This window comes from Topomyia yanbarensis, chromosome 3 (assembly GCF_030247195.1).
Source record: "Topomyia yanbarensis strain Yona2022 chromosome 3, ASM3024719v1, whole genome shotgun sequence".
NCBI classification, from domain to species: domain Eukaryota; kingdom Metazoa; phylum Arthropoda; class Insecta; order Diptera; family Culicidae; genus Topomyia; species Topomyia yanbarensis.
The window spans coordinates 92,134,827-92,159,713 of NC_080672.1; the positions used below are offsets into that span (position 1 = coordinate 92,134,827).

At 40.3% G+C, this 24,887-nt stretch overlaps 1 protein-coding gene across 1 annotated transcript in view; it reads left to right on the forward strand.

The window, feature by feature from the left end:
- LOC131692490 (xaa-Pro dipeptidase) overlaps positions 1–23,679 on the forward strand; it is an 81,345-nt gene extending 57,666 nt beyond the window's left edge. Inside the window, exons 5-7 of the mRNA XM_058979573.1 lie at positions 22,527–23,241; positions 23,303–23,454; positions 23,520–23,679. Of these exons, the coding sequence (XP_058835556.1) occupies positions 22,527–23,241; positions 23,303–23,454; positions 23,520–23,553 (901 nt within the window). The 3' untranslated portion in view covers positions 23,554–23,679. The remainder of the gene's footprint in view (positions 1–22,526; positions 23,242–23,302; positions 23,455–23,519) is intronic.
- The last annotated feature ends 1,208 nt before the right edge of the window (positions 23,680–24,887 follow it).

The window sequence follows — 24,887 nt, forward strand, 5'->3', positions numbered from 1 at the left end:
CCGGATCCTGTCGTTTTCGGTTCCACCTACCAGCATATACTTTGTTTTGGACGTATTTACCACCACTCCGACCTTCGCTGCTTCGCGTTTCAGGCGGGTGTACAGGTCTACCACCGTTCCAAATGTTCGGGCGATAATGTCCATGTCGTCCGCGAAGCATTCAAATTGGCCGGATTTCGTGAAGATCGTGCCCTGGCTGTTGAACCGGGCTCGTCGCATCACACCTTCCAGAGCGATGTTGAATAGTAGACACGAGAGTCTACTCGTGTCTCAATCTCCGTCGAGATTCGAATGGACTGGAAAGTTCACCCGAAATCCATACGCTGTTTTGTACACCGTCCATCGTTGCTTTGATCAGTCGAGTCAGCTTCCCGGGAAAGCTGTTTTCGTCCATGATTTTCCATAGCTCTACGCGGTCGATACTGTCGTATGCCGCCTTGAAGTATTCACGGCATTTCTGTAGAATTTGCCGTACGGTGAAGATCTGGTCCGTTGGCCGTTTAGGTGATAGACGACAGAAGATGATCTGGGATAGCACTTTGTAGGCGGCATTCAAAATGGTGATCGCTCGGAAGTTCTCACACTCCAAATGGTCGCCTTTCTTGTGAATTGGGCAGATCACCTCTTCTTTCCACTCCTCCGGTAGCTGTACGGTTTCCCAGATCCTGACTGCTAACCGGTGCAGACAAGTGGCCAACTTTTCCGGACCCAACTTGATGAGTTCTGCTGCGATACTATCTTTGCCAGCTGCTTTGTTGTTCTTGAGCTGTTGGATATCATCCTTAACTTCCCTCAACGTGGGAGTTGGTTCATTCCCGTCCTCAACTGCACTGACGTAATCAAATCCTCCGTTGCCTTGGTCATCTGTACTTACATTCTCCTCGCCGTTCAAGTGCTTGTCGAAGTGCTGCTTCCACCTTTCGATCACCTCACGATTGTACCCGCTTATCCCTACATATTTCGGCTTGTGGCACGAAGCCTTTGCGGGATGCGTTGAGCTTCTGGTAGAATTTCCGTGTAGCTTGAGAACGGCACAGCAGTTCCATTTCCTCGCACTCCGCTTCTTCCAGGCGGCGTTTTTTCTCCCGGAAGAGGCGTGTCTGTTGCCTCCGCTTCTGTTTGTATCGTTACATATTCCAAAGCTGCTCTGCACTCCTCGTCGAACCAATCGTTCCGTCGTCTCCGTTCCTCGTACCCGACAATGTCCTCAGCTACGTTATTGATGGCTGCTTTTACTGTTCTCCAGCAGTCCTCTAGAGGGGCCACGTCGAACTCTCCCTCGTCCGGCAACACTGCCTCGAGGTGCTCCAGATCGTACCGAGGCGGCCGTCGGTACCGTACATAATTAATGACGGATAGTTTTGGGCGCAATTTAACCATCAGGTAGTAGTCAGAGTCGATGTTAGCGCCACGATAGGTCCTGACGTTGATAATGTCGGAGAAGTGCCGTCCATCGATCAGGACGGTGCCGTTGATTGCGAATAGTTTACTATGCTTACCACAAGTGCAGATGGCCTGCCAAATGAGATGCTTCGAAGCGAATTTCGACAGCTCCTTCCGTTTGAAACGGTCATCCACAGTAAACTTGTCCTTGCCTGTGAAATGTTCGTGTCCTGTTAACTGCTTAAGCTAAGTATGCACCTCTTGCGAAATGAAATTTCCTATACAAAACCTATGCATAAAAAACGCCGCGAAATGCTCGCGAAAAAAGTTTTCGTTTCGATTTCGTAAGCGGTACGCAGCTCTCGCGAAAACTGATCGACAAAATTTCAGTTAGTCGAGACACTGCTCGAAAAATGAACAGTTTAATATTTTTAGCGCTAGGTAGCGTCACTTTATATGTGCTGTCATCAAGACAAGCTTTTTCCTTGCGAAATAATGCTCGGTGGTTTTATTCCGCACGGATGCTAACGGAATTTTGACAGCTGGCGATGAAAAACACACTCAAGTCTTGATTTTTCTTTTGTGGTTCGACGGATGATTGGATTTCGAATGGTGAATATTAAATTGAATAAAATGATTGTTGTAATTGTTTAACTTTCATTATACAACAATTAATGAATATGTAATGATCATTTACAGCATGCCCGAAAAAATCCGGATCGACTCACAACGAGGCACTTATACTGCAGGCAAATTGAAGGATGAAAAAATGATGAAAATCGTTTCGTCATCAAATTACCAGAGAAGTGATAGCAGCTGCAGTTATCAATATACCTACCTACCTCATTTCTGTGTCGTTGCGAAAAAGCGCAAAACTTCGCCGACCCGAGTGATTCGGTATGCCTCTCGGAAACTATGTGCCGGATTAGATTGCGAGCTTATAGAAGCCTTCGCCAGGCCACAGACCATGCAGGCTGCTATCAAAGTGTAACACCCGACAGCAGGTGCAACGAGAGCGACATCGATAATGTGGTCTCGTTGGTGAAAGTTTAGGTTGTGTTTCCCGTTGCCTTTTCCATCGACATTGCGATGAGGATTGCGAAGCGAGAGCTTGCCTGGGGAAAGGACTATAACAAGACGTAGTGTATCTTGGTAGCGCACACAGATCGTTCCGGTGAAATTATTAAACATGTCGAATGTGATTCGTGTTTATTTGTTGCTCATTGGGCAACTACAAAAAACCGACAAAGTATTCTCTAGATCTGTCTCGCACAATGGCTTTCCTCAGCGGCTAAGAACCTGTTGCTATGAAGAATGCATTCATCGATGCCGTTTGACCTTAGGCGAAGTATTTAGTTTCTACGGACAGTTTGCATTAGGATGTTAAAATACAACAAAAGTGATTGTCTCCCTTGTTCCGGTTATCACTTCGCATCACTTCGTCTGCCATGCACAACTGTTGAAATTTAGGAAAATTTGAATTACTAAAACTTATTTTCAAGAGCTACCACCAAGGAACTTCTTTATTTGTTGTGGGTGTATGGACAGCAACGTATCTAGTTATGCATAGTAAGCAAATTATGTTAGATGGTGGATCTAAGATAATCTTCGATCATATACGTCTGGTGCAAAATCAGATGTTGCTTTAAGCTATTACCAACTTCGATCCGACCGCTTTAAATAACTACTGGTGATTTCATTCTTTTCGGGCTTCAGATAGCACAATACTGCAAGACTATTTGATAATTTGCCAGAGAATAGTCGAATATAATACTTTCCAGAAATCTTCGAAGTCAAATGTAAACTGGTATAAGAAATCGAATGCTTAACGGCACAGTAGGGAATATCTAAGCTGTTTGTGTATGGTCGCAATTCGCAAACAAAAATTTTAGTGTCTATCTGCATTTGCTGGAAATTAAAAAACTACACGCTGACAATCTAATTCATCTAGACGACTGACTAACTGTTCTGGAGCGTTGGGGTACTCTGCGCCAAGCTGGAGTTGGAATAGGGAAAATACCGATAAAAATCGCTAGTATTAATAGGGTAAATAAGATACCTATACTGCCCATGATCGCTTATTTGTTCCATTTTCTATGGGATTTCCCATCTTTATCAGACTGATTTGCGATCATGGGCAGTATAGCAATGTAGTTGATGGTTCTGGTCGGGTGATTCTTCTTCCAAATTCTGCTTGTTTTACGTCGGTCTATTTCCGCTACGAGGCCAAACACCGACGCCAGAGAGGTGACATTCCCACTAGATGGATTGGATATCGACCAATCAATTCATGGACCGGGGACCAACGGCTTTACTTCCCTTCCGAAGGAAGGTGTGACCTCAGATTTTTCTCACCTCTAAAAATCTCAACGACCTCGACTGGGATTGAACACAGACCAATTCGGGTGGGTGATGGTCACGCTTACCACCCAACCATCGGCGCCGCCGGTCGGGTGATTAACATTCATTTTGATTCGGATATTTTCATGACTGGTTGGAGGATGTTTATTTCTACTTACAAGTGAATAGATTAACTCGCTTGGGTGTCAGGCTTGTTAATCCTGCTACTCTCTATGAGGCTAGAAAGGAAAAAAGGACTAGCACAAGTGTGATACCTAATTGATTGGTGTTTTTTATTGTTTTACTTGACAAATCACTCTGGATCATGAAAATTCGGCGTTTTTTGAAAATGGGGAGTATTTTAAAGATCTACTGGGGGGTAGCATAGTAGTTGGTAAACCGATTGCCTTGTACGCAGCACACCTGGGTTCGAGTCCCGACCCCGCACATAGGGTTAGAAATTTTTCATAAGAGATTTTTCTAACCCGAAGAGGCGAATGATCTTAAGGTTAAAATCTCTATATTCGAAATAAAAAAGCATCCTCTATGGGAAGAAAGTCTTAAACGACTGAAACTTTGGATATTTGCTGGAAAGGGCAACGTTTGTTATTTTATGTTTTATTCAAAACGTATCCAAGCAAAGCTATGTCGGGACTCTCGATTAGTAATCCAGAGCTCATATAGGATTCTTTACATGTGCCAAAAGCAGATGACGATAGATACGATTCGTAGATGTATCGGCGAAGAGTACTGGGTTAAAATAAAACTGATGGCTCGGGACACATACTTAGTGTTACGACGATAGTAATCTTTGGCGAATCGGCTATAAAAAACTCCGGATTTAATGGTGACCATTCCTTGTTTGTATAGACGAAGAGCGAGTGATGAACTGGATCGAGAGTAAAACTTGGAGACAAACTTTAGTACATATTAGCTAATAAGTTGCGGGAATATGCATTGACATCATCAATGGGACTAAATTCATACACAACTTTGTTTTTACATGTTTTAATGGTATTGAAGATGGCACTACTGCAGTGGTTGATAAATTCACTATACGTGTAAGCACAAACACCTTACGTTCAACGAAAGCCCGTTGCGAGGAATTAGACTAATTGAACAGTTGGTTTAAAAAAAACTTGCCAAGTTTTATATATATTTACTTGGTTGCTCAATTCGGTACTTCAGGAACCATTATATGCGGGCACGCATATAACGCTTCATTTTACCACTCAAAGATTTAGACGATTTTACCACTCAAAGGTTTAGACGATTCCGAGAATTCTTATGCCCAAATTTGAACATTTGGGTTCGTACTGAATTTAGGTCACTATTTCATGGTCTTTCCGGTGACCAGTCTTCCCAAACGAACATAGAACACAATATATTTTTATTTTATTTGTATATAAATTTGAATGCGCTAGTTCATACAAAAATATGTGCACATGTTCGCCTGCACAACTGAACAAATGGGTGGGTGTGTGTACACCTAGCGTACACACAGGTTCGTGGCACCAGTTTTCACATTCCCTCTCATCTTCACCAGCCTCGACTCCTTTTGCCTAGTGCGTATCTTTCTCGTGTACGGCTACATAAATGCAATATATCGATATACAAAACATTATTCAATAAATTTTCTTAAAGCCAGTTCTTTTCAATAAAACTTTAGAGACTATCTTGAATAAAATGTGAATTTTATTGCTTATACACAGCAGAAGAGATTTATCAATTACAGTAAGATCAGAATAATTCGTTTTAAAAGTTTCGTTTCACATATGGTCGGTGTTAAGTCAGACCGGACTGAGTCACAAAACCTTGAAAAATGAATCATAGCGCTGGATAACGAATTTCTTCAGCTTCATTCGACTTTTAGCTGATTTGAAATATGTTACAACGAGCAACAATTATAGCAAAAATTAATTTCAAATTATAATGTAAAGGATGTTGCGAATCAAACTTTAAACTCGTTTTTCTCGAAATCAATACAATGTCACTTAGTCCGGTCTGACTTAACACAGACCATATAGTCTAATGTATTTCGATATTCTGAACGCACAGAGTATTTATGTCTTCATCAAACTTAGCTATGGAATGTCTTCAAGTTTTTCTTTTCATTTTAATTATAGGGGCGTTAACCATAGGCTCAGGATAGAAAAAGGTTTCAGGTTTTTCAGGCTAGAAAAATTTCCAACCTTATGTGCGAGGATTGGGAATCGAATCTAGGTGAGATGCGTACAACCCGCATAAATGTGTACCATATGCCAACCATTGCATCAAACGTTTCAAAACCATTTTCAATATGGTTCATTCAACAATAGATTAACCATTGTCTGGTATAATATCGTCATAAAAGTCCTCATGATGTCTAAAACAATACATTCTTAATGTAGTGATCAGACAATCACCTTTATTCTTGTTTGCGACGAATGTGAGATTCGTTCGAAAGTGGTTTGTATTCCCGTTCAAATCGCATTCGTCGTAAACAAGAATAAGGGTGAATATGCTTCAAAAAATTTATTGTACCATATTTAATTAAATTAGCTTTAAGTTTTTTTTTCAATCCAAATATTTTGGTTTGGAGGGGTAACCCCCAACCCCCTGGAAACGCCACTGTGTAGTACACGACGTTTTATGCTATGTAAAAGAATGAACTTGGAAGAAATATAAACTGGCTGTAATTTAATTGGACTTCAATTTTTAGTTTAGGTTTTTCCTCTTTCTGTATATTAGGTATTCAACCATACGTGGTGACTTCACATCCCCATTGTTTAGTGTTTAGTTTATCAACTATGAACGTTGTATTCCTAGTAATTTCATGAAGGCATCTGTTGAAAGAGACATTTGTCTTATTTTCGATGCTCTATTGGCTGCTGCCTTACTCTTTGGGCCGGATTGTGATAGCGAATATTTTAGTTTGTTGTTTAGGAGTTCTTACCACTTTTTAGAAGAAACTTATTGCAAATTTTAAATTACTACATCGTTCAACATTTCGCTTTCAACCATGTCGGCCGTTATGTTCGGACTCGCATTATCAGAAATGTTCTTGATTAGAACATGATAGCCCCTGTTAATCAGCTCAGGGGAATTATTTTTACCATTTACCTATAAGATTTGGTAAGAACAAAATAGGGGATTACAATGCGACAGTGCATCGGTCACATGACTCAGGGTCGACGGAACCAACTTGAAATTTTTTTATAACATTGAGTTAGAAATCGTTCACTTCTATCAGACAGAATGTTTCCCGTTTTACGGTAATCACGTCCGGTAGACACATATAATGCTCGGTGATTCATTTGATTGAATCTTTGGTGTCCGCATCATTCGGTTTGAAATTATATCTGTCAGATTTACAAGAACTATACGTTCAAGATCGATCCATTCACCATAATTGGTATCACATATTTGGTGACGGTTTTTCCATAACGTATGGTGATTAGCAATCCCACATTCCGAGGCAAGTCAGCCAAATCTCTCCAAGGTGAGATCATGACATGTGTACAATGACATTGTGTACAATTCGGAGGCATCTGAAGAGTTTTCCGAAAGAGCAATCTTTACTGGAGCGTTGGTTATCAGCTCTTCACTACCGAGCATGTGTTGATAACTCTCAATACTGAATTTTTACCACTAATTTGATCAACAACGATCACAACTCGTGGCAAATGATCAGCAATGCTGTAATAATTCGTCTAACATTTCCGAATACATATCGTTAAAAGAATTTTTGATGCAGTGCGAAGGTCTTGATGAACCATTTCACTTTTGAAGTACACAAAATTTAAAAGCATTTTTGTATTTGACAGTGTACTCCACTGGTGTAGCCCGTGGTACACTCATTTCAATTTGGGTGTATTCAGTCTATCGGTTTTTTGCACTACACTGGTGTAGCACCATGTAAAAACGAAAAAGTTATCACACAAAAAACCTTGGCGAAATGGACCGTGAGCGGTCTTCCCTAATAAAAAAAAATTATACACGAACTTTAACCCATATAATCCAACGATTCCACATATTGTTTGGATTATACCCTGAACAGGTCGTTAGGCTCTTGGATCATAAGATGTTTATTAGGGTTAGCCGTCCGCAAGTGACACAACAAAGAAAAAATCCTAAAAATGTAAACAAATAACAGCTGATGTGGTGCTTTTTAGTAGAGCACTCTAGTTAGAGTGTGGCCAAGAGGCCATGACGTATCCAAACGAACATGGAATTTGACGTATACACAATAGAAATACGTCAAATTTCATGTTCGTTTGGATACGTCATGGCCTCTTGGCCACACTCTAACTAGAGTGCTCTAATTTTTAGTTATCAAAAGCGACATCTGACAATAAACACGCAAATACTAGGTTGTCAAAATTTCGCGAACGAATGTCAAAATTCCGCGCGGAAAAAGGAAAAATATTTCGCGAGCTCATTTCGCAAGAGGTGCATACTAAGCTTTAACCCTAAAAATGCACGGCTAGTTACAATTCTCTAGTTTCAATGAACTTGTAATTTGAAATACAAATGTTCAAGCGTTTTCGGGTTTTCGATTCTCTCGCCGATAAAACGACAAAAAAGAGACTGTTGATTTCTTAGGTCTTAGAGCGATTCTAGCTTATCTCTTCGAGGGTTTAAAATTTGCATTGATATCCCGGTCAAAAAGGGCAAGTTGCTGGCTAACGGGGGGGCAATTTGCCAACTCGAATGCGCTAAATGCCCTTCAATTTGCAACCCTGGCAATTAGGTGGCTATTTCAAATGCAACATTTGGGCAATTTGCCGCCGTCATTTTTTTGCCGCCCTACCCGCATCTAAATCGCCTCCAAATCGCCCGCGAAACACGCTTTTTAATCGCCCTTTGTTGTCTAATATGAAAATTACAAATAATACTTATTTTCGGATTCACTATCTACTCACAGAAACACCACCAAACTATACGAAGAATCAATGGTGAAAATGATATTGCACACCAAAACTTATTACAATCGGACGTCCATCAAGATTTTAGGTCAGAGATCTTGTTCTACTATACCTACACACGATTACACAATTTCCCACATTCGTTGGCTCAATGATGTGCACGAAACAAACAAAATTCAAGCGAGAACATGCCAATTGTTAAAAAAAACAATTTTAAGCTTAAGCCAAACATGAACCGCCATGTTGGAAAACGCGAAAAAACAAAAGTTCATTTCAGCCGCCAGAAAATTTGTCTAAGTATTGAAATTACCTTTAATTCGCATTCGCAAATTGCATTTGTTCCTAGGGGCAATTAGCACAGGCGAGTTGAGTCAAACGTCAAACCTTTTAAATCGCCTGACTACCCAGTCAAAAAGGGCAAGTTGCTGGCAGACGGGGGGCTATTTGCCAACTCGGAAGCGCTAATTGCCCTTCAATTGGCCAGCAAATTGCTGGAAATTAGGGGGCTATTTCAAATGCAACATTTGGGCGAGTCGCCGCCGTCATTTTTTTGCAGTCCTACCCGCTTTTAAATCGCCCCCACATCGCTCAGGAAACGCGCCATTTAATCGCCCTTAATTGCCTAATATGAAAATTACAAATAATACTTATTTTCGGATTAATTATCTACACACATCATATCCCTTCACTAGGTAATCACCACCAAACGATAGGAAGACTCAATGGTGAAATTGGCATTACACACCAAAACTTACCACAATCTGACTTTTATTAAGATTTTAGGTCAGAGATCTTGTTCCACTATATTTACACACGATTCCACAATTTCCCACATTCGTTGGTTAAATAAAGTGCACTAGACAAACAAAATACAAGCGAGAACATGCCAATTGTTTAAAAAACTATTTTAAGCTTAAGCCAAACATGAACCGCCATGTTTGAAAAACGCAAAAACAACCAAGTCCTTTTCAGCCGCTAGCAAATTTGTCTAAGTGTTGAAATTGCCTTTAAATCACATTTGCAAATTGCATTTGTTCCTAGGGGCAATTAGCACAGGCGAGTTGAGTCAAACGTCAAACTGTTTAAATCGCCTGACCATGTTCGTTCGCATTTTTTGGGACCGTGAGGTCCAGTGAGGCCACATGTTTTTTTGAAATGTCTGTAGAAGAATAATTAAAATGTGTAAAAGTCTGTAGATGGTTGTGTAAATCCTAGTTACACTAGAATATTACTTTAAAAGCAGATTTAAAATAGAATTTTGTTAAGAAGGAATCACTCAAATATTGTATATCAACAATATAGTCCACTCCTGTAAATCCCATACGAATCACAAAGGACATAAATGTTATGCCATCTGTGGATGAAAAAGGTTTTTAATCTCAACAAATAATCATTCTGCGATTAGCGTGCGCCGTAGAATGAAATGTCAAACGCGCCCAAGAAGTATAGAAGAATAAGGTGGGCCAATTGCACGGCTCACAGAAACGAGGCTTGTTACTCCGCGAATTGACAGTTTTCGGTGACGTCAGAGAAATCGTTGAGATAAACAAACGGATGTCACGAAAGTTGTTAATTGACAATATTTGAGCTCTTAGGTTGGAAAAAATAGTGTGCAATGGATTCTTGACGTAAATTACGCCATAATTACACTAGACAGAGTGGATAATCAGTGCATCTATGTGATTATTAGCGGAAATCGGGAATTTAGCTGCATGCCATAGAAAACATATCCCACCGTAATTTTCTGTTCACAGCAAAGGTATTGGACATCGGCATAGCTTCCTTGTGATTTATCAGGTGTCGATCAATCGTTAGCAGCAAACAATATAGGAATTTCATGTAATTGTTTTCGCCGACGATTTCTATGACGCGCGCTCGTCAAATGTTTACACTTTAACGAGCTAGCCTAGTATATGTAAGCCGTGGGCAAATTGTTCATTTCCTAACGTATTGGTATTTGTGTGTCTGAAACCTTGAGTACGCTGTCAGGCCAGCGCAACGTAAGAATCAACAGATGAAAAAAAAGTGCTGCCAGGCCTGCGCAACGTAAGAATCAATAGTTGGAGCTCGGTATAAAATATTTCGTGAGTTTATCGGTGTAACTTGTTTTTGCATCAGCTGCATTTTAGGGATACTGCTTTAAACTACCAGAATCTTCTCCAGCTGTGTTAGAAAAAGTTATCCCGAGTATATGTACTGCCCATAAAAACACAAGAGTCCCATATTGAAAAACAGCAGGCTGAGAAAAACCACTATTGAAGATATTCTCATTGAGCCTTATGGATGGCACTACCATGTTTTGGTATTTTTTCGGTATTTTCATAACAAACCTGGTAATCTTATTTTTTCATTGTGATTTAGTGGTGATACAGAATACAATCCAACAGATAACTCATTTTCGTTAAAAACCCATCTGGGACTCTTATGCTTTTATGGGCAGTGTAAGCAGAGAATGAGATTTCCAGCATTTTCGTCAGCGAAATATTTTTCTGTTTCCTTTTTTCTGTAAACTGTGCCTCTTAATGACCTGTTCAGACTACGCAATGATCGTTATCTTATGTGGGTATTAAAATATGATCATTAGAACGAAATCATGCAGCTTTCTCCTGCTAGAAAGATAATAAATCCAAAAAAGTTTTCTCCACTGAAAAAACTTAACACGTTAACATCGTGTGGAAATCTATTGAATTATTTAAATCCACAAACACATTAAATACACAACCGTTGCCACTTGAATATTCATTCGAGAGTGGGGGATGTGGTTTTCAAAACCGATGCCGAGCTTCTTCAGAGGGATCTGGACAGCTTTAGCACGTGGTGTGATCAAAACAGAATGGTTTTAGACCCGAGCAAATGCTCAATCGTTACTTTCACGCGGAAACGCCAACCGACTCAGTTTAACTACCATTTCTTCGGCTCGAGCATTCCAAGACACTCTCACATCAAAGATCTCGGAGTCATCATGGATTCGGCATTAACATTCAAACCACATACGTCATACATCGTGGATAAGGCATCACGACAGCTTGGGTTCATCTTCCAAATAGCGAAAAACTTCAGGGACGTATATTGTCTTAAATCGCTTTACTGCGCGTTGGTCCGCTCAACGTTAGAATATTGTTCAGCTGTTTGGAATCCGTACTACCAGAATGGGATTGACAGAATCGAGGCTGTCCAACGCAGGTTCATACGCTTCGCCCTTCGTCATCTCCCATGGCGAAACAGATTTCAGCTGCCGAGCTATGAAAACCGTTGCCAGCTTATACACCTCGATACACTCAGCATTCGGAGGGACTGCTCTCGAGCCCTGTTCGTCTCGGACTTACTCTCTGCCAGAGTGGATTGCCCTACAATCCTCGGACGTCTGGATCTTCAAGCCCGCGTTCGAGCTCTACGTAATAACTCCCTTCTGCGAGTTCCGTTCAGGAGAACCAACTATGGTTGCCAGAGCGCTGTAACCGGACTCCAACGAATTTTTAACAGTGTGGCGACGGCCTTTGACTTCAACCGGACGCGGAATGCTATAAAAGCGAAAATGTTGTCAATTTTAAAATGTAATTAGTTTAAGCAACCACCATTGGGGCCAAGGGGCTTGTTGGTGAAGGTAATAAACATAAACATAAAAATGAAATTCATGCGAACATGGTGTGAAAAGCACATCAACATCATAAGAAATACCATTGACTCAAATTTTCAAATGAATTATACATAAATATCACATTATTTTACTTATAGATTTCATTGGCAGAAGAATCGGTAAAATCAATTGTTTTACATGTAGAAATGCACTACATGTTTTTCATGCGAAAGTCATGTGGAAAGTTCAATAGCATGGCAATGATCATTCAATGGATAATTATGCCATATTCACGTGAAATTTGTTTGAATTAAATTTGAAACACCTCATGAAATTCTTTTTAATGGATTTTCATGTGAAATTCAAAGGGAAATCTTCTTTCACTTTTTAACATGAGAACGAACATGAAAGTGATGTTTAATTGCATATGGTTTTATCGTTTTGATTGTTTTCAGTGTCCCTAATCTAAAAATGTTGCCACCTCTACTATAATGTATTGTGTTGAACTGAGAATTGTCATTACGTACTGCAAAATTTACAGTGTACTAGTAACCTTTTGTGCCATGGTGGCGCCAGTGTGGTGTCTTTTAAGAAATGCAGAAGTGAACCATATTGTTATTTTATAATATTTGAATCACTCCTATTCGAATACAGTTATTCTAGTGCGGTTTTGCTAATCCCATTACTCTTTGAAAAGTCTGTAAATCTCTGACTCTGTCTGTAGGAGGCTATCAAAAGTCTGTAAAATACAGACATGTCTGTAAATCTGGCATCGCTGGTGAGGTCTCATCATCAATGGCCATCACCAGTAGGGTTACCACCCGCTCGGACGTGCCTGGCAGAATTCCCCCCAGATAGCCGGCAGCGAAATAAAAAGTCTGCCAGAATTTCTGGGGGTCTGGCTGGCAGAGCGCTGCACAGCCGGCCGGCTCAAATGCAACAACCGTTTCTGGCAGAATTTTTCGCCTTACGGTTATTAACGGTTTTTTCTGCCGGATTTCTGCCAGGCACGCACCGGCAGGACCGGTTTTGTACCGCTTCAGGTTTTGCTTGTATTTTTTCTTATTTTTTTTTTTAATTTTATGTAAATTTATAATAAAAACATGTCTGGAGACATGAAATCCATATTACTTACCATGTTTGAAACCAAAATATTTGTTTCTCTCTATTTTTTCATCTGCCAAAACTATACTTCTTGGAAAAATGTAAATATGGCGAAAATGAAACAACGATAAATAAAACAGTATCGGTGAGGCGAATCTGCCTGCCATAACTGGAAGGAGTATAGCTGAATTCTGGCAGCGCCATTTTGATAATTTTGACAGCTGCCGGAATCCTGACGGATTTTTGCTGGCTGCCCGTTTTTCTTCCAAGCGGGCATATTCACAGATTTTTCTGTAATGTCACAGATTTTTTTCATAATTTTTTATCACAGATTCTTTTTTACAGATGACAGATTTTTGCCATTTTGATGAAAATTTCACAGTTTTTTGGAAATATTGCGATGTTGCACAGATTTTTTGCAAATTTATCACAGATTTCCCCATTTTTTTTGCTTTTTAGTCATCACAGATGGTAAAAAGATTTTTTTGGCCGAAACACTGATTTCAATGTGGCATCCCTGATCACCAGCGGTATTTCGTTAGCAGAATCCTGTAGTGTTTTCGGGTGCGGACTCTGGCAACACTCTGCTGGTGTTCATCCCGATTTGGGAAGCTCTGCACCTTGTACGTTTTAAATCCAAAACGTTTCTTGGCCCATCTACTGCTTAAATCCCGTGTCGAAAAGTTCGCTTAAAATGAGCAATCAGCACTCTGTCGTTTTTTTTGACGCATTGTTCCCGATTTTCGTCCAGCTCCTGACTTGTGATCCACTGTCACTCGTTCCTGGAATCTTTAGAGGAGCTTTGAGATGGTCGAATGATGTATTTTCATCAGTTTTTCCAAAGCGCGATGCGCCAATCCAGGATTTTGTACGTGGGTGAACAAAAACCTTTCGTGACAACCGCAAAACATAGCGGACTTTAGGAATATACTCTAAAGAGAAACTGATCTAACTTTGGTTAATTTCAGTCAACTGTGAATAAAGTTTCATAAGATTGAATGTGTTAAAACGCACTTCTTCATTTAATTACCCAATTTTCTTCTTCATTTAATGACTCGTTAGAACCACTAGAACTTCTCCAGTTGGACCATTATCCAACTAAAAAGCGCCAGAATCTCGAAATATCATGTGCTAATCAATTTGACAAGCAGACTGACAGTAAATAGGTAAATAGATGCATTTACACTAGCAAACATCCTCTTTGGTCAGTTTTTGAATCGTTCCCACAAGCAGAGCTGCCAGTTATACTAATTTACATTTTCACAGATTTCAAATACAGAAATCAGAATGATGCAGTCGAAATTTCTATAAGCTCGCGTAAATTTTCTTAGATATAAAATAAGCAAAAAAGTCCATTTTTGTTGTTTGTTGGATTATTAAAGATATGATACCCCGATAGATAATGTCAAAATTTGAAGATATGACATGGAGTGAAAACACTGAGAACTGCTGCCGTAGAGATTTCGAATTCATATGAAGATTCATATGACTACCAAAATTAGAGTAATCTTCATTAAACCGGCACAAAGTTGAAAAATTTCAGGTTAAATAAGAAATTTAAAATCACTAACTACAATAACTGAAATAACCCGCAGATATGATATCTTATAGATCAGTTAAAATCCAAAATGTTTTACTGTTCTTCAGCCGCGTTATAAAATCCCCATCCGAAATCGAGGTACTGCGCTATGTTGCCCGCGGGTCATCCGATGCGCACAAACAGGTCATGAAGCAGATTCGTCCAGGCTGGTATGAGTATCAGGGAGAGTCGGTATTTTTGCATCACTGCTACTCGGTTGGAGGTTGCCGCCATGTTTCATACACGTGTATCTGTGGCGCCGGTACCAATTCGGCGATCCTGCACTACGGCCACGCTGGAGCCCCGAACGATCATCTCATCCAGGATGGTGAAATGTACCTGTTCGATATGGGCGCCAACTATGGCGGTTACTCGTCGGATATAACGTGCAGCTTTCCAGTTAACGGGAAGTTCAGCGCAGATCAAAAACTGGTCTACAATGCTGTACTTGCCGCGAGGAATGCCGTGTGCGCCAACGCAAAGGATGGTGTTAGCTGGGTCGACATGCACCTATTGGCTAATCGTGAGATGTTAGGTGAACTGAAGCAAGGTGGACTATTACAGGGCGAGGTGGACGATATGATGGCAGCAGGGTTGAATGCTATTTTCCAACCGAATGGGTTGGGACATCTTCTGGGTTTGGACGTTCACGATGTTGGTGGTTATCTGTCCCACTGCCCGGAACGCCCTAGCGAGCCAGGGGTCAACCTATTGCGAATGGCGCGTACACTCAAAGCGGGAATGTATGTCACGATTGAGCCTGCATGTTACTTCATTGAGCCGGTAGGATGGAATTTATGCACGAAGTCTTATAATTACTTGTTTTTTGTTTTTAGCTTTTGAACAAAGCGTTTGCCGATCCAAACTTGAGCAAGTTTCTCGTGAAAGATCAGATTGATCGCTTCCGTAATTTTGGTGGCGTGTGCATCGAGGATGATGTACTGATCACTCAGACCGACATTGATAACTTCACTTTTGTTCCAAGAACGTTAGTTCTGTCTAATTTTAAATAGCGACATTCTAACTAACGTTTCATTTTTAATTGAATTTTAGCGTCCAAGAAATCGAAGCATGGATGGCACAATAATTTTGTTTGTTAGCTGTGTTCAGTTGCTGCCGATATTGATAAATAGCGTAGAAAGCAATGTTATCCCAATATTATATTATATCCTTACAAATTGTGCATAATATGAATATACGTGGAATATTGTCATCTTTGTTACTATCACATTCTAATATTGGTTACGAAACTATGATTTCTTCCGAAACTAGGGTAAACAGACGTCCTGATCTTAGCTAACTGTCCTGACGACCTGATAATTTGTTCTTCTTTTCCTCCTCATGACCTATTTTTCAGCAATGTGCTTTCACCTTTTATCGTTTTCCTAATACTCCCAGGTATCAATTATTCCCGGTAAATCTGTAACCACGAGCTTATTGCATCTAACTACTATCTACCTATCCGCTATGGAAGGCAAAGCGCCTCGACCTATACAGACTTGAAAGCTGCTTGTGATAGAATTGATAATTATTCTGAGCCTCCAGTAGACTGGTGTTGTGGTTGTCATCGTACTTGATTAACAGGATGCTAGATCTTAAATTCGGTTCGCGAGTTAAACCCCAGTTTACTAACAAATATGGCGTCCCGCAGGGAAGCAAGTTAGGTCCACTGCTGTTTGTTATATTTTTCAATGACGTATCAGTATCACTAGGCTTTAAATGTAAGCTCGAATATACCGATGATACGAAGATCTATGTGGAAGTACATTTTTTGGAAGATTGCATTCAATTGCAAGCGTTGTTCGATACGTTTACCAACTAGTGTCAATAGAAAAGGCTAATCCTCATCATCTCTAAATTCACCGAATTATTCATCTCTATTATTTGTAAAGGGTAATTTCGAAGCTTTAAAAACGAGAGGGAGAAACTGAGCGATAAAACCGATGGGTGTGCGACGGTGTGCCCGAGCAAAGTCCAACATCAAAATTACAGCAAATATACAACATATTTTGATATCAAGCATCAAATTGAAATTTTATTTTGATATCAGTTTAAACTTTTTCAGATATGACATCATATTTTGATCTCATTTTGATGTGCTTACATTTTTAGAAAAAAAAAATGTTTGTTTCTATTTCTTTAACAAACATCAAATTGATTACTTATTTTGTTATCAATGAAATATTTCACCATCTCAATTAGTTTTCAATTTGCTTTCACTGATAGCATGAATAGTTTTCTGTTTGATGTCATAGTGCAATTTTTCTGCTTTCGATTTTGATCTTTTAACCGTTAAAACGACCAAAATGATTACAACCGGAGCAATCATTCCCTACTACATCACAACATCAAGTTTAGTTCTCAATTTGATATCAGACTCTGCTCGGGTGGGTTGCAGTTGAGTATACTTACCAGACGAGTATGCCAGATTTGCAGACTTCTAATTTAAGCTGCAGATTTTTTCGATGACGCAGATATTTGCAGATTTTTTAGTTTGGTTGCAGATATTTGCAGATTTTCGAACATAAAGGCTTTTGGTTACACTAGCTTTCCTGACATTTTTTGTTCTTCCCAGACTTTTAAAATTATTATTGCAGACATTTGAAAAAAGTACCTGGCATCTCTGTTACCAGAACCTAAGTGAGCTGTCCCGTGAGTAAGTGTGTGTGGCTGACGGTTTGAAATCTTATGGGAAACGAGAGGGAGAAACAGAGAAAAATAAAGATTGATAGATGCAAGACTGGTGGAGTAGTGGCGCGCTTTATATTAACAACTGAGTGAAAGCTCTGTCGACGTATATGTTTTTAGTTGTGTGAATTAGAATGAGAAGGGAATAGTAAATCCTTCGATTTTGTGAGCAAGTGTTGTTTTAGTTTAGTTTTTTCAAGCAAAGTTGGCGGATTAAGACGCTTTGGCCAGTAGTTAAAGCGAAAAAAAAATTCGCAAGGAATGCGACAACGTCTTCTGTCGAAAAGAAAGCAAAGCCTGAACTATTTTTATTTCATCGTGTATTAAACAAATCTACAAACCTTTCAATTTAAATATGTATGTATATAGCATCAAGCAAAGCTGGAGAGAAGTTAGGGTAATATTTATTCCAAAAACAGATAAAAAGACTTGACACTACCCAAGGCCCTTAGACCTATTAGTTTGACATCAACACTTCTGAAACTCATGGAAAAACTGCTGGATCACTATATTCAAACGGAGCACTTATCGAAAGTTCTGCTAGTACCAGTTTGCATATCAAAAGGGCAAATCTATGGAAACAGCCCTACATACCTTAGTGACACTTATTGAGAAAACCCTCGATTTCAAGGAAATAGCAATTTGCGCTTTCCTTAACGTCGACGGTACTTTTGATAATACGTCCTACATATCAATTCACAAGGCCCTGATAAAAAGAGGAGTGGAAAAATCGATAGGGGACTGGATTCTTGCAATGCTCAGGAGTCGAGAGATCACAGCAGCGTTGGGAGACACGAAAGCAACTATAACAGCCAATAGAGGCTGCCCACAGGGAGGCGTGCTAAAGGATGCAAACAGCGTACCTTTTCTGCGGCTATAATTTTTCTGCCTACATTCTCATATCTCTTTCGACGCTGCTGTCGTTCGCTAGTGCAGGACGCCCAGCGCTGTACGGCAGTCTGTAAGCAAAGCAGTAACATGACAAAAAATACTGCCCCCAGTACAGCCACCAGACGCGAGCGGTACAGCTTCTCTTTCCTTATTTTACACTTTTTAATATTTTTAATCACAAACGACGACAATGAATGCGGTTCGTTTACGCCACGACCGGCATCAACGCTTTCGTGTGCGGACCTCTCCCTTTGACTATGCAGAGAAAAGTGAAAAAGCGAGAGAACAAACTTTACTACGTCACACTCTCACCGAGCAGTCGGAGTACAGCAGCACAACAAAAATGTATTTTCTGCTGTACGGGAAAATGCACTCGGTTTGGCTACCGTTCTGGCAAGAGCTGTAGTGATGCGTATCTGTAGCGGGCTGTACGGCTTGTGCAAATGTAAATATACCGAAAAAAATGTAGTTTACCGGTACCTTTGGCATCCCAGGGCGTGCTATCAGCCCTGCTCTGGTCGCTAGTGGTGGACGACCTTCTCAATAATCTGACTGAAATGGGTTTCGAGATTGTTGGATATGCAGATGACATTGTCCTAATTGTGAGGGGAAAACATGAATCTGTACCATGCGATCGGATTCAATTAGCCCTGAACTTCATCATGACATGGTGTTTCTAAGAGGGACTCAACGTGAACCCTGCAAAAACAGTTATTGTACCGTTTTCCAATAGGAAAAAACTGAAGTTGGTTCCCCCAACTCTCAGTGGAATTACAATCGACTACGCAGAAGAAGCGAAACACCTAGGTGTTATCCTAAACAAAAACTGAATTGTAGCTCGTAGCTGACATACGCCGTTAATAAAGCAACAATAGCACTGTGGGCGTGCAGTAAACTCTTCGGGAAAACTTGTGGTCTCAAACCGAGGCTGGCTTACTGGTCCTACACGACCATTGCCAGACCACGATTAACTTATTCCTCCATTGTGTAGTGGCCCAAAGTTAAGCAAAAGACCGCCTAAGCTAAACTAACTAAAGTTCAGAGACTAGCCTGCCTCTCTATCACTGGCGCTATGAAATCAACACCCACTACAGCTATGGAAGCCATGCTTCATCTACCTTCATTGCACAAACATATTATGAGGGAGGCGAAACTTAGCTCTCTGAGAGTGCTAAAGGGTAAACCACTATATGATGGGTATTTAAATGGTCATCTGAGTATAATAAAGGAACTCAAACTAAACCCTGTCTTGACTACAGTTCAAGATAAAATGGAGGCTAACCCGAACTTCGATATCTCATATGAGGTCCACATAGTGGATCGTCAGATATGGGATGTAGGGGGTCCCATACTATCTCAAGGTACAATATCATTCTATACGGATAGTTCTAAAATGGGTGCTCGGAGGTCTGTAGGAAACGAAACTACAGATATACAAAAATCGCAATCTTCTCGGACAGCCAAGCAGCACTATTGGCATTAAGGTCGTCGAAATGTGAGTCCAAACTGGTTTGGGAGCGCATCACATCTTTACAACAACTGGAAACTCGGAATAAAGTAATGTTGCATACATGAACGAGTATAAAAATGCGACAGGTTCGTGTCACGTACACACGATCTGCAATGAACAGGGTGGTTCTGGATTGAGTTCATCACCGCAGAGTGCAACATGTGCTTGTGCTGCTGGTGAACCTGCGTCGGGTTATTTTTATGCTTGTGTGTGTTGGAATTCTCATGCCAAAATGCAGGGTTGCTACTGTCACGCGATTTTCGCGGGTTTTTGGTTCTCGATTTTACGCATTGCAGCTACATCTTGTCTCAAGAACTCATGTTTCGATCGCTTCCTACGACATGGGAACAGGAGTAAAAAGCAAAGCAAAGTACGACAGATTTTGCAATCGGTTCAGAGTATAGGCCAATTGCAGGGCTAGTGCTACGATCCTACTGATCATTAAGCATTCTGGAAGGGGTTCAAATACGCGATGCATGGGTTATGAGACCAGCGATGTCTCATGGATGAATTACAGCAATTCACAACTTTCTACCTTCAGAACACTCGCAAGCGTTTGATATGCGGTACCGTCCGCTCGCGGCATCGAATGTTAGACTCGATTATCTTGGAATTGTATTCATTTGAAAAGTTTCTTGATGGTTATATGATATCTCAAGAACCAATGATAAATCTTAAATTAAGGTGTTGTTACTAATCATTTTAGTCTTAATTTAACGTTGTTGTTCAATACCCAAAGCTTAAGGTTTTCTGAAAAATCAAAGCAATTGGTTTACAATCAAAGTCTTCCTTGGCTTAAACAATTAAGGCTCAAGTTATCTCAAGGCTTGGTAGTATGCGTAAGAAAAATTGTGTTCAGCTTTGCCACCAGATTATCCATTTAAACCTTTTCAAAACTCTAAAAGAAGAATATCAGTCGATTTATTAGGTCATCACGATTCAATTCATGCAAAATACCTGCTGGAAAAACCATCGGCTTAGCTGGATGGTGCTTTTGAAAAAGTGGCTGTGATTTTTTATCACACTACCACACCGAGCTGGGGTACGCAACACAACTGCGCAATGAAAAAACCACAGCCACTTTTTCAAAAGCACCATTTAGCTAAGCCGATGGTTTTTCCAGCAGGTATTTTGCATGAATTGAATCGTGATGATCTAATAAATCGACTGATATTTTTCTTTTAGAGTTTTAAAAAGGTTTAAATGGATAATCCGGTGGGAAAGCTGAACACAAATTTTGCTACGCACACTACCAAGCGTTCAATTCTAACACATGCTTAAAAAAGGTAACTTGAACCTTAAACACATTCACTTGCAATAAATAACAAGCACAATAGTATCTAACACGTTGCTTTGAAAATATTAAGTTACTCTGAAAACTAGAAATTCAAATTTATATTTTGACGTGCTCTGTAACAACCGTAAAAATATTCTCGATGATTTGTAGGTACGTAGGATAATAATCCTATTGATAGACACGATTAATATTTCGGATATACGTGATGCGTTTTTTATCACTATGGTATCTGTTAACATGCTTCTGTAGGTATTTCTAATGCAAGGGCGGACTGAACTGGATTTGTGCGAAAGGAGGGCATTAGTTGGAGATTTTGGTTAAAGACTCGGAATTTCTCTGGTACAAAGACTCACCTTCTCTATTATTTGTTCAGCATTTATCTATATCAGTATCATTCCAATCGAGCAGGAGACCCACCGTCAGAGTCGAAAAATGTTTTTTTCGTTTACCAAAATCAGGCGAAAATAACGAAAGAGCGATGCTACTCTCTAAAGCATTCAATTTCATTATTTCCTCCGCACACTCGGTTTTCGCTTCGAGATTGAGAGCGACATTAGTCCCTTCGATATTGAACCTAGTGCTGGGCGAACGAAAATACACTATTGACGATATTTGCTTTTCATTGTTCGATTTCGTAGAATAAGGAGCTAGCGATGATATTGGGCGACTGAAGCACTATTGGTGTTTTTCCCCGTGTTTGCCGCGCTCTAGTTGAAGTTTTATGACGCACATTGCCATAATTTCATTTATTGAAAATTAAAAAGAGTATCAAAATTGCTGATTTAAAATTAAAACGAGATTGAATTTTCGTATTGTCATAAGAAAACGAAAGTTGCTACTTCTGCCACTCGCTTTCATAAAATCGAAAGAAGAAGCCGGCTTTGTCCTTTTCATTTGGCTTTGTATGTATATAGTTATGAAATAGGCAGCAAAAAGACGAAGGTGAATCCAGTGGGATTCATCGTTCATTGTGAGTATATGAGAATTTTAAGCCCTGCCCACCGTCTATAGACCCCATGGTTCGAGTCCCGATGACTATAGATGTTATAATTTTAGAATAATTCGGCTTATTTTTTAACTTTGTTCAAGACAATCGACTTACCTACTACACTATGCCCACGCTAGGCTTAGTATCACCTCCAACGTGTCACAAAAAGTAACTTTCTAAATGAGAAAGTTGAAACAAAATGTGATATTCCGCATAAGTGTTAACCTTTGTCGCTAAAATCTAATGTTTTATTGTCTTACAGCCGCGTCATAAAATCTCCAGCCGAAATCGAGGTACTACGCTATGTGGCCCGCGTCTCATCCGACGCCCACAAGCAGGTTATGAAGCAGATTCGTCCAGGCTGGCATGAGTATCAGGGCGAGTCGGTGTTTCTGCATCATTCCTACTCGGTGGGTGGATGCCGCCATATGTCCTATACGTGTATCTGTGGCGCCGGATCCAACTCGGCCATCCTGCACTACGGCCACGCTGGATCCCCGAACGATCGTCTTATCCAGGATGGTGACATGTGTCTGTTTGATATGGGCGCCAACTATGGCGGTTACACGTCGGATATAACGTGCAGCTTTCCAGTTAACGGAAAGTTCAGCGCAGATCAGAAACTAATCTACAATGCTGTGCTTGCCGCGAGAGATGCCGTATGTGCCAACGCAAAGGATGGTGTTAGCTGGGTCGACATGCACCTTTTGGCCAATCGAGAAATGTTAGGTCAACTGAAGCAGGGTGGATTGCTACAGGGCGAGGTGGACGATATGATGGCAGCGGGGTTGAATGCTATTTTCCAACCGCATGGCCTGGGACATCTTCTGGGTTTGGATGTTCATGATGTTGGTGGTTATCTGTCCCACTGCCCGGAACGTCCCAGCGAACCAGGGGTAAACCGATTGCGAATGGCTCGTACGCTGAAAGCGGGGATGTATGTCACGATTGAGCCTGGATGTTACTTCATTGAACCGGTAGGTGGAATGATAGGAGCAAATATTTTGAAAAGTAACTTGTGTTTTTTTTTATTTCCAGTTATTAAACAAAGCGTTTGCCGATCCTAACTTGAGTAAGTTTCTCGTGAAAGATCAGATTGATCGTTTCCGTACTTTTGGTGGCGTGCGCATCGAGGACGATGTACTGATTACTCAAACTGGCATTGATAACTTTACCTTTGTTCCAAGAACGTTAGTTTTGTCTAATTGGGAATAATGTCATTCTTATTAACGTTTCATTTTTATTCTAATTTTAGCGTTGAAGAAATCGAAGCATGGATGGCAAAATAATTTCATTTGCTGATAAGCTGTTTCTGACATGTGTCTTTCGTGGAGAACCCATTTTCTCCCAATACTATATGATACTCTTTACATTTCGAGCATAATTGAAATATACGTAGAACGTTGTCATGTTTATTATTATCGCCTAATGATATTGTTTGCCAGGCTGTAATATTACACCTAATAGAATTATAGAAATGTCGTGTGCGAGTTTTCTCAATCACTCTTTCGAGTTGCAAGAAACCTCAGTTTATCGGATGGGAAATAATTTTCAAAGTGATCTGGTATTGATGGTAAAATGATAGGCTCCAGACAATTTTTATGGTCAACATCCGCGTTATAAAAATCGATATAAGCGAGAAAAAGAGCAGAAAGCGAATTGTATCCAAATTTTGTTCATTATTTTAACTTTGGGTCTGACCGAATCATTTACCACCAATGTCTTTATTATTGTATAGAATCTTCGAAGAATAAAATTAGAATTTTTTCGAAGATATTCCAGATAGGGGTGTGCGCCGCGCCACGCCGATAATTTGTTATTGTTATTTACCAGTGTGCAATCGGGCTGTCTCAACAACCTATGTGCATTAACTGTACACCTATCGTCTCACCGTTGCACTTGATAGTGTGTGCAGTGCTTTATGGTCACACCTACTACCGCGCACCCGGCTTCCCATGAGCGTTTTGGCGGCTCAGAGACTGTCCTTCCATGCTGCTCAGGGATACATTGCTCCTATACACATCCATGCATACAGCATACATATGGGCTTACATTTATACATACATACAAACTATTTGGCAAAAGTATAGAGCGTGTAACGTCGTGTCATCTAGTCTGTCATCCTATCTCTTCCTAATCTTCTTTTTGTCTCCTAGGTCCGAAGCGGATCAATCGACTATCAATTGAAACGGTAAACATACTAGCAGTATTAGTCCTTACTCGCGAATACTTTTCCTACAACTGTGCTGTTCCTTTTCTATCTTATAACATAACTCGATTATCCCTGTTCTAGTCAATATACGTATTCATTACATTATGGACCAGGCAAACCATCAATTTTTTCTATTATTATTATCCTGAGTAGCTAGACCAGTGAAGGTATTTTAGGATTTCTCAAAAAGACTCTCTACCCATAAAGGGCATAAGAAATATTTATCCACTATTCCCCATAAAGGTTGCTCGGACCGAATGTCCGCCTGGTTCGACTCGAGTAGACCACACCGACCCGAAAGGGTTATCATTATCATTTCTGAGAGCCGGTGTGCTTGGTCGAGTTTAATAACCATAAGAACAAGTGCTGAATAATTAACTATCTCTTAGGTGCCAGTCCTGCACTCCTTTC